The following is a 10917-nucleotide window of genomic DNA, read 5'->3' as shown; positions in this document are numbered from 1 at the left end:
ATCAGATAGAGAGCCCCTCTGTGCTCTATGTCCCCAAGACTCAACATGACCAATGGAAAAATTGAGATCCCCTCCAAGAATTAGATGGTCTGCCAAAAATAGGTCCGAATCCAAGAGGTTTTCTCAGAAATCAGGTTTGTTTTGACAAGGTCCATATATATTGAAAATCCAGAAATTCATTCCCAGGTCCACTGAATGAATGTTAGCACCAATATGGCCAGCCCCTCCCCAACAATTGAGCAGCTTAATAGAACGAGAGTTGTATCCCAAGGCAATACCCCCAAATCTTCCATGTGCATCCAATCCAATAAATAACCACCCAGGAAACATATTTTGAAGGGTATGGGAAATGACAGTAGCAGGACCAAGAGTCTCCTGTAGAAAGATTATATCATGCGAGTCGGTTGTAATTAACCGACAAAGTGCTAGTTTTTTGTCAGGCCTAGCAAGCCCCCGGCAATTGAAGGAGATGATCTTCATGGAGGGGGCTCAGAGGGGGTTTCTCTGGCTCTAAGTACCCCAGGTATAGTGGATTGTTTGCCTAAAGCAATCTCATCTCCTGCCACAGATTGAGCAATAGTGAGCAAGGAGGGTCTTCCCCTATGGAGCTTATGCGGAGGGGGGGAGGGAATGATATCAAGCCCGACATGGTCCAAAGCCTGTCTCTTGGCTTTTGAGCGTGTTAGATAACCAGTTACAGGGGGTGCCTAAAAGAATGTGGAAGATGGAGGAAGAGGGGAAATCGAAGGGGAGGAAGGAGTGGGGGTAAAAACAGGTCTGTATGCAACATGGAAAAATATCGGGAAAGAGGCAGTAGAAACAGAGGCCGAACCCAAACCAAATGTTACACTAGATGATATACCGGAAAATAAACCAGATGTGATGATATCAAGAAAAGATGTGCAGCAAGGAGAGGATGAAGTGAAGGGTAAGCTCTTACATGGACAATGCAAGTCACCGAAGGTCGCCCAAGTTCGTGCTTGAGGCGGGGGAGGAGGTCGATGGGGAGGTCTGCCACGCTTCTTCAGAGTGGTTGATGGTGGGTCCGTATCCTTGTTTATTGAGGCCATCTGCTTCTCGACCATCCCTTCTGTAGGCTCCGTATTCTAAGGCTGCTCCTCCTGAGTTGGGGACTCCTGTGCCACTAGTTCCTGAATCGGGGTCTTTTTGAAGCCCTTGCCGTTAAGTGGACAATCTTTATACAAGTGACCCACCTTGTGACATCGTCTGCATCTAAAAGGGACACCCTCATAATCCAGTATCTGCCTCCTTGCTGCATTCCTCCACTGAATGTTAATGTGCTCCAGAAGGCCATTGGAGAGATCCAGGTGAACCAGAATCCTGGCAAAAGCCATGCGCCCTGTACTCTGAAAAGAGTCATCATATGTGAGGTAGGTGCCAATGGAATTTCCAATCTGCTTGAAAACATCCTCCATCCAGAAATGTAGAGGTAGCCCTGGAAGGCGTACCCATATGGGTCCAGCATCAACCCTCCCCTGTTTCAGGTCAAACATAGGCGTCCATCTTCTGAGCAACACTGGTGCTTGATCAATGTGCCAGACTGTAGAAAGCACCTAGTTGGTGTGTGTAAGACAGCTGAACCGGAGAGCAAACCAACCTTTAACAAATGTTTGAACCTTTGGGGGATCTTTCAGGTGATGACCCCAGACCTCCGAGGTCCATTGTTGAAGCTTTTCCACACTGAAATGTCTGCCACGAACCCGACCAACAAGCACTTTCTCTGCGGTATCCATGGAGTCCAGTAATTGAGTGTCCTCGGTGAGTTTTAGGAATACCTCACACTTCTAGAGCTTCAAGCACCGCTTCTTCTTAGAAACCCCGAAAAATTTAGCAGCAGAAGTCTCTGGCGCCGAGGCAGGTTGTGCAGTCGACGATGAAGGGGATGCCCTAGGTCCTGCAGCTGTCGTCGATGGAATGGAAGCAAAAATACCCGGGATGGGACCGATCCCGTGAAATTTCCCAGAGGGGGAGCCTCGATGGTCAAGGAAGCAGATGAGACGAGTTCCTGTGCAGCGGAGACCAAAAGGCGGTTAGCCAAGGGTATATAGGAGGCAGACGAAGGAGGGTTTGATATCGAAACCGCTTCAAGGGTTTTTTCGCTAGGGTTTGTCAAAGGATCCACAAAAGCCAGAGTACGTGGAGAGAGTGGCTAGGAGATGAAGTCTGGAAGCGATGGGGCGTCCTCAGGCAGCGTCACAGAAGGTACACGGGAGCGAGAGATGGGCGGAAGAGCATCAACTTCATCGGAGAGCTCACTTTTGAAGGTAAAGTAACCCGCCGCTGTGGTCCTGGGGTGTGTCCAGATGGGCACATCCTCCGAAGGATCCGCGAAATAATCAACCATCTCATCCATAACTGTCAAGACCGCCTGCTAACAACTACCTTAAGGTTGATGCTAACAGGAATGGAGGTAGTCGATGAAGTGAGGGAGGGTAGAAGAAAGAAAACAAACCACTTGAAGCTAATGAGCCGGTGGAGAGCCCGTTTCCAGTTAAGGGTAGTGGAGAAACAGGGGGGGAACGACATCAGAGCTATTACGGGGGCAGGCGATGTCGTACCGCAGAAGCAGAGGGCTACAGACGGTCTCTGCAGAGAAACCCTAAACTCGTCGCCATTGTCCTCATTAACCCCCTCTCGGTAATATGACATGCAAATTATACGACATGTCATTCCTTTAAAGGGATTACTAATTGTTTTATTATATATATATATATATATATATATATATATTAAATTTTTTAAGGTTATTATTATTTATTTAGTTTTTTATTACTATATTTGTTTTTATTATTTTATTATTATTTATTTATTTAAATATTTTTAAGGTTATTATTATTAATTGTTTTTATTATTTATTATTTATTTATTTATTTTTAATTTTTGGAATTTATTATTATAAACTCTAATTTGATTTTATATTTAAAAAATTAAGATATAATTTAATTAATTTTTTAACTCACTTTTTAAATATCTTTTCCACTTAACTATTTCTTAACCCCCTAACTGCTAGTTTTTAACGGCTAGTTCCTAACGACTATCTCAAGACCAATGTTTTTCTCACCATTTGTCCTGAAGATGAACCACATTAATTGGTTCGAAATATCGACCCATTCTATAACATGTGATTAATCTGGAAGACATACTGATTATCGATATGGATCACAAAACTTTGAGATCTAAGATTAATATTATAAAAATAAAACTAGGTAAAAGGTGAAATTAGATATACATACTGGTATAAAAGATGTTAGAGAAAATATAAATATAAATATAATATTTACATACAAATATTATTAACCCTTTCGTCATCTATGCCCATATATCTTAAATGATAAAATAATTTACATTTCTTTTGTATATTTGATAAATAAATTTGGAGGGTAATAATCTCGCATACCCACCCAACTTATCTAATTGGGTCTAACCCCAAGGGTGTCAAAGAAATTTGACCCTGTAGCCTCCCCATTGACAAGGTACTAAGCAAGAGAAACTCAACTAATTGAACTACCCTAAAAGTTAACATAAATCTACGCTGATTAGATAATATTACCCATTGAAACTTAAATATCCTAGTAAAAAATTTCATATAGACAAGAACTTACCTTATAGACAATAACTTACCATAAAAAAATTCGGCTCAAACAACCATGACTTGAAAATTCTTTTGCAATTTTGAGATGGCCAAGTTACTTGAAAATTCTTTTGAAATTTTGAGATGGCCAAGTTAAGAGGCTGAATACAAGGCTCCGGACTTATTAGACCTCATGCTCTCACCATGGATTAAGAGGTCTACATGGGTCAAAGTTTAGCTATTTTCTACGATTAAATAAAAAGAGGCTTCTCCGCCCATCGGATTCTGCAGCCTTTATCTTCTACATGTCTAATTAAATTGGATGGAAGCAAGGATTTTAATTGTTTTAAAAGCTTGATTTTCTTTAGGCTCTCACAAGCTAGCAGAACAAATGAAAATACATCCAAAGAAACATTTCTGAGATGCACTAGATTCACGTTTTGCAAGCAACTAAGATTCACCAATGCCAAAAAGCCAGCATCTGAAATTGGGCAGTATGAAACATTTATCTGCACAAGCCATACCTTTTCACAGTCAAAGATAAATCATCTCCAAAAACGGTGAGATAAACATATTCACATAACATAAACAACTTAAAAGTCACAAAAACACCTTACCTGTCTCAAGTTTATGCAACATTGAACTACAGTCATTATTCCCATATCATCAACACAGTAGCACCTCTTGATATCCAACTCTACCAGACGCTTACATCCCGAGGCAATGGCAGAGAGCCCTGCAGATGTTACGGGGAAGCAACCCCGAATCTCAAGGTTGTAAAGTTTTCTAGTTGAGCCAGAGATTTCAGCCCATGATCTGTGATACCTATACAATATGAGAGATTAACTATTATAAGCTTTGGACAACCACTGGCAAGTGCTGCTAATATCACCAATTCCCACAGATCTGACATGAAAATATCCATGATTAGTCTGAAAAACACAGGTTCAGGGTATTTAAAAAAGCACTTCCAATCAAATACCTGAACAACAAATGTATCAAAACTTACACATGGTCAGCTAATGTTGCTGAAAACATGAGATTGTGTCATGGAAAGAGAATGCATACCTGTATAAATCAATCTCTTCGAGGTTTGAACAGTAAGCAGCAATATGGATTAAACCCTCATTGGATATATTTTCGCATAGGCCTAGTTTCAAGGTAGTCAATCCAGTGCACCTGGAAATGGATTTCAGTCCTGCAGTGATAGGCAGCATCCAGGATTAAGCATTTTTGCAGATTTCTTGGACAACATATGCTAGAAAGATATAAATATCCATCAAATGCATCAATATAGGTATCACCAATTACTACACTAAATTGGGCATCAAGAGAATGTACAAATCTGTATTGCTTACATTACAATCGGTGAGATCTAGTACTTCTAGGAAGGGGCAGTGCTCTCCTAGCATATTTAAGCTTCTCTCAGTGACCAGGGCACAGGATTCCATCCTAAGACATGAAAGATCTCCACAGGATGTTGCAACAGCTGTGATAGCAACATCAGTGAGATCATGGCAACCGGTTGTGTCTAGAATTTTCAACTCTCTGCATCCTCCCACAAGTGCTGAGATTCCTTCATCTGTCACCCCAGAACACTTGCTTAAGCTCAATTCCATCAGAGACTTGCCGCTTTTCCCAAAAGACTTCAAATCTGAGCCAGAAACTTCACAGCCATCAAATCGTATCGACTGCAGGCTGTCATATTTGTCGAAGCTTGCAAGAAGAGCATTTGTGACCTGTTGTTCACCAAATACAGGAAGGTTTTGAGACACTACTATATGGTTCAATACTAGAGCTGAAATGTATGGTTCAATAATAGAGCTAAAATGTTAAAAGTATACAGTTCCAATCACTTCCATCTTTGCCTTTTACTTACAGGGACGCAATAGGCTAAGCTTAGTTGCCACAAGGCTATACATCCATTTGGAAGGGAAATTATACCAGTCAAACTCATGATCTAACATTTCGAAACATCAAGCCTCTGCAATATAGGATCAGCTTAATGTCACACTTTTAGTAATTAAAATATCCTAAAAGCCCAACTCAATCCAGTTTACAAGATGGATGTGTAAGCCAAATAGAAAACTCTCTACCCAAATGATAAAATGAAGTGAATCCTACATGCATAAAATCTAGTATCAACAGATTCCATATACCATTTAACCATAGGTCAACTAACCTACTATTCTATAATAACACAGTTATTTAAAAAGTATTGTACACAGCCTTTTATAGCATTCACTAAGCTTGAAATCCACAGGAAAAAGACACCATATGATATTGTTACGCAAGAACTAGCTGGATACTGCCAGTGACAAATCAATAATGTTAAATACCTGCAATGATTTGCAACCATTCTTGAGCGAATCAAGGCCATAGTCATCTATACAGAAACAACCAACTGATACAAAAGTCTCTAGGTAAGAAAGTTGCGTGATGGAGGCAATACATTTGTTTGTTATCTGCACCAACAACAACCAAGTTAGGAGCAACTCCAAAATGAAGATACTTAGAAAGCGCATGCATTCATAATCAATACATCTAATTACTAGAAGCATTTATCCACTGAACAAGTTCAGTTGCTCATAAGACAACACTAAATCTCGATTTCTAATCTCAACTAATATAACTGATTCTTCTTCATATGGTGTCTCTAACCAAGAAAAGGACACTTGCATAATTAACCAGTAGGTTGACCAGAAATTGGCCTGCATGAAAAATGATGGGAAAATCATTATATATAAAGCTTACAGCATTCTCCCACACACACATAAATATGTCTATTTCATAAATGACCTTTTAGGTTATTTGGATATATTCTAAGATTTGTTGTGCAACTCATAGCAATTCTTGTAATGTGGAGCATTGACCCTCGATCACTCATATTACTCTTTAGCTTTTTCATTATGTAATATTAGATGTGTATGGCTTATTGTTTGTTATTTTGGGTTAATAATCCAAAGAATTATCACACGACTTGTGTTTTGCACCAAAAAAAGTGAGATGCTCTACAGTCCAGGTTGGAGTGGGGTTCCACCAAACACCTTGTGTGTTCAGTATGCCAAACGACTTATTTGGTGATAACACTCTTATCTTTCATTGTATAATACTTTGGTGTGGATGGCTTATTCTTTGTTAGTTTAAGTTAATAAGCATTAATTAGGGAAAAAACTTCAAAGTGGTATCATATATTTGTTCAAAGCATCAGTTACAATGACTTAATATGAATTTCAGTCCACGATCAATTTCTGCTCAAGACATAATCGCTTAGATAAGAACTAGTTTGCATCAATTTAGAAGGGAAACCTGAAGATGGATGATACCTAAAGAGGAGTGGGCAGACAAAACGTGTAGTTATTGCACTCAAGAAGTGGTAGAGACAGAATGGCATTACATCATGGAATGTTCAGCATACAAGGATATCCAGATCAATTATATTGAGACACTAAAAGTGAACGAATTGAGTAATTTGTTTGAAAAAGAGAAGATAATAAGAGTTGCAAATTTCCTGGTCAACATACACAGTAGAAGATCCAAGATGCAGAAGGAAAGGGAGATTTAGGCGCAGTGTTTTGGGCTGTGCAAGCTCTTCTTTGATGGTTACCTATGGGTCCATTAGGCTGCTTGAGCTGGTGGACGTGATTAAAACACATCATCGTCATCAAACGTTCCTTTTTAGTTTGAAAATACATTGGACATCCTCCCTTGCAGATAATTCAACAAGTTGATTGGAAAATTGAGCAAGATGTTGCGGGTAAGAAGAGGTAAGAAGGCAAGAGCCCAAAAGAGCCATTAAATCCTTAAAATCCCTAGCCATGCCAGATCACTGTCCATGGAGGCTGATTCCAGTTCCATGTGCCTTTGAAGGACTGTTAGGCATGAATTGAAATGCCAAATCAGTAATAAAAGCTCATTCTCATATGCCTTGGGATCTATGATAGATGCCCTCCAATGTATTGTCAGACCACTGGCATTTAAGTAGTACTTAGGAGGAAAACTACTGACATTTGCAGAATACTGAAGATGTATACTACCGAAATTCACTGTACTTGAACTTTTCCAACTGAATTTTTTCCATACAGTACCAAATTCAAATTCAAAACTTGGTAACCATGGTTGGAAGCCAAGTTTTCTTCCCCTGGTAGGGGTAGGGGGCAGGCAATCGAGCAAACATTTTGTGTGTTCACGTGTGTAATGTTGCATTGAATTTAAAGAATGTATTAGGCAGATTAGATTAGCAGACCTGTATGAATCTTAATTTTGAGGTTGCGAAGCTAGAGGGCGCATATCTCATATCCATCCAAATCCTGGTTTCAAGGGCGCATATCTCAATCCACAAACACAGCAAAATATCAAATATTTTAATCAGGACATGCAACCTCAAGGTGCATATCAGCGTAGGGTGCAAGCTCTGGCATTTAAGTAGAGTATTTAGGAAGGAAACGGTGGCATTTGATGATTATTGAAATTGTATACTACTTAATTTTCACTGTACTAGAATTTTTCCATCCAGATTTTTTAAGTATCGTACCAAATATGAAATTGGGATTCACACATGGTAACTATGGTTCGAAGCCGAAGTGCTCTACAGCCCAGGTGGGGATGAGTCATCGATCAAAGTGCTTGTATGCATTGAATTTAGACAGTGTTATTGAGTACATCAGACGTAGACACTAGCTGACTCATCTAAGTCCTAGTTTCAACGTTACGAAGCTCAAGGGTACAATTCTCAATTCAAAAAAACAGCCGCTGACTCATCTAAATCCTAGTTTCAACGTTACGAAGCTCAAGGGTACAATTCTCAATTTAAAAAAACAGCCAATGTATCAAATACTGAAATTCAAGATATGCTACCTCAAGGTGCATAACAGATTAGGGAGCACATTTCAATTCACAAAAATAGCCAATGTATCAAATGACGAGATTCTCAAAATAGGGTGCGTAACTCAATTCACAAAAATACACTGGGGTAAATATTGGAATTTAAGATATCAAATTTTGAGATTATTTTTTATTATTATTATTATTTAATTTTAAAGTTATTGTTAAGTTAGATATTAAATTGGCGTATAAGACTTTTTTGTGTGTGGGATAAGGTATTCACCTCTGCACAGCTATTGAGGCATACATATTTTACTCTCTGATTTTGAACCTATGACTTCTTAAAAAAATGATTAAGCTCACTCATTCTCCTATCATATCTAAATTTAAATTTAAAATGAATTTTAAATGAGTTTATGTTAATCCTAGTCCATATTTATAAAAGACAGATATTTGGGAAACAGTTCAATATGAGGCCAAATTAAATGGATTTTTTTTTTTGCTCTTTTCCATGTAGTTCCACCATGATCCAAAATACCCCTAAAATTTTTACCTGAGTCAATCTAGATTATCGAATTTCGATAAAAATCCCGAATGAGGGAGCTCTGACTTGCTACACCGCCAGATTTCGACACCCAGAAGAAGTTTGCTACGAGATTACTCCAATTGATAATTGATAATAGTTGGCATCTATAAATTTTCAATCTTCTTTGGAAATTGATAATAGTTGGCATCTATAATTTTCAATCTTCTTTGGAAATTATTCTTTGGAAATTAAATGCCCATGTGACCACCTTACAAGGAAGTAAGCATGCCTGTAAGTAAGAAACATCCACATCCAGAGACCTGAATTCTTTGCACTTTATAGCCACCAGCTCAACACCCAAATCACTAACTCCCACACACCATTTGAGATTCAAATCCTGGAGCTTCCTGCACCCCACGACTATTAAGCTCAAACCTAAGTCAGAAACCATCTGGCACCTCACTAATTTCAGCATCTGCAGATTCTTGGCATTGGAAATGGCAGCAGCCTCCATATCCCCAATCTCCCGCAATAAGAAACATCAATCTCTACCAGATTCTCGCAGCCCTTAGCCAGAACGAGAGCCCCAGGTGACTAAACCGGACGAGTCTCGAAAGATCTATGGAGCGCAGGCTAGGCCCAGACGCTGCGGCCACAAGCCCTAGGCACCGATCGCTGATCTGAGAACAGAGGGACAAGTCCAGGTGCTCTACAGCTCTGTATCTCTGGAGAATCCTTGGCAGCATTTCGCCTCAGAGCAACCGGATTTTTCTCTTGCCGGCCGAGTCGATAGAACCGTTTGCAGGCAAGAGACATCAATTCCTGTCTCCTGTGTCGCCAATATTGTAGAGAACCTTCAGCAGAATGCCCTCGCCTAGGGCCTCCTCGGGCCTCCAACATGGCGACCTCGAAGCATCCCTCACGCCTCTTCATGGCTGCCTAAAAGCCTAGCTCGTCCTCACTGTCAATTCCCAATTCCCATTACTATTTTAAAATTTTCCAATTCCCATTACATACCTCTTTCGGCACCTTGACACAGGCAGATGATCGCTCGTCTTTGGGTAGCGATTCTATCTGCCACGCGACCTTGGTGGATTGAGTTTTTATCAGATCTCGCAGTGTCAGGCTCCCGGCAAATGTCGTGCCAACCAGGCAACACGAAAATTGTTGGCTGTTGATCCTACATGTCATACAACTAGTCAGACGTGTCGTACGTGAGGATTCAGTGTCCATCCTACGTGTCATACTGGTAGTAAGACGTGTCATACCTGCGGATTTATTGTCGATGTCGGGGCGCGTCATCGTCCATTAACAGCTTATCCCAATGCTGACGTGGACGTATAGATAAAGGACAGGGAATCCACGTACTCACACCGCATTCATGTGTACAACACCCGTACAGAGTTGCAACAGTCATTTCTTAATGGATTTTTATAATATCTTTCATGTATTTTTGGGATAAAGAGTTACGAAGAAAAACAAATTGCTATATTTGAGTGTTTAATCTTATTCATAGTCATCAACTAATGTTGGTTCGAGTAGTTAAGCAATTAACATAAACAATAAAGAAATGAAATTAAAAATTGAATGGAAATCTAAAAGAATGGCAAAAACACAAGATTTTACGTGGTAAAACCTTATTACAACAGTTCGGGCATTCATCATTTTATAGGAGGCTCTTCCGTTACGTAATAGTTTTCGTTATAAAACCAACTTGGTAGTTAATACTATTTTACTCATATTTACAATTAGTTGTCAAATTCCAACAAACTCCACCTTGACAACAAATTTTTCTAATCCCTTGCCCATGCCCATTTATCATCTCTTTTGCAAGCCAAGAGAAGCTAAACACCATTGCAGCGTCTCTACTGTCACTGGCTTCATGAATATGTCTGCACAATTCTCTCCAGTATGGACCTGTTTGAGAGCTACTTTTCCGCCATCGATCACATGTCTCAGAAAATGATACCTTACA

At 39.7% G+C, this 10917-nt stretch overlaps 1 protein-coding gene and 1 pseudogene across 2 annotated transcripts; both read right to left on the bottom strand.

The window, feature by feature from the left end:
- Positions 1–1106: 1106 nt before the first annotated feature.
- Positions 1107–1754, bottom strand: LOC149175316 (uncharacterized). The gene is made up of 2 exons (XM_089421111.1): positions 1638–1754; positions 1107–1496 (listed from the first exon to the last, which is right to left on the bottom strand). The coding sequence occupies exons 1-2, from the start codon at positions 1752–1754 to the stop codon at positions 1107–1109; spliced, it is 507 nt and encodes a 168-aa protein (XP_089277237.1).
- Positions 1755–3744: 1990 nt separating this feature from the next.
- LOC149175315 (F-box/LRR-repeat protein 3-like) lies at positions 3745–9751 on the bottom strand (annotated as a pseudogene). Its single transcript, XR_016258322.1, has 7 exons — positions 9232–9751; positions 5932–6057; positions 5472–5576; positions 4941–5331; positions 4661–4793; positions 4210–4498; positions 3745–4101 (listed from the first exon to the last, which is right to left on the bottom strand). The product of XR_016258322.1 is annotated as an F-box/LRR-repeat protein 3-like (transcript).
- Between the last annotated feature and the right edge of the window lie 1166 nt (positions 9752–10917).

This window comes from Pinus tabuliformis, chromosome 4_1 (genome assembly GCF_031772625.1).
Source record: "Pinus tabuliformis cultivar Carrire ecotype Pingquan chromosome 4_1, CPIR1, whole genome shotgun sequence".
Taxonomy (NCBI): Eukaryota; Viridiplantae; Streptophyta; class Pinopsida; order Pinales; family Pinaceae; genus Pinus; species Pinus tabuliformis.
Note: the sequence above shows the minus strand (reverse complement) of the source record. Positions and strands in the feature narration are given on the sequence as shown.

Excerpts from the sequence above, each read along its gene's own strand:
- LOC149175316 (XM_089421111.1), bottom strand. The coding sequence starts at position 1,754 with ATGGATACCGCAGAGAAAGTGCTTGTTGGTCGGGTTCGTGGCAGACAT. Across the intron at positions 1,497-1,637 it reads ACCTGAAAGATCCCCCAAAG|GGGAGGGTTGATGCTGGACC; the intron begins GTTCAAACATTT and ends GACCTGAAACAG.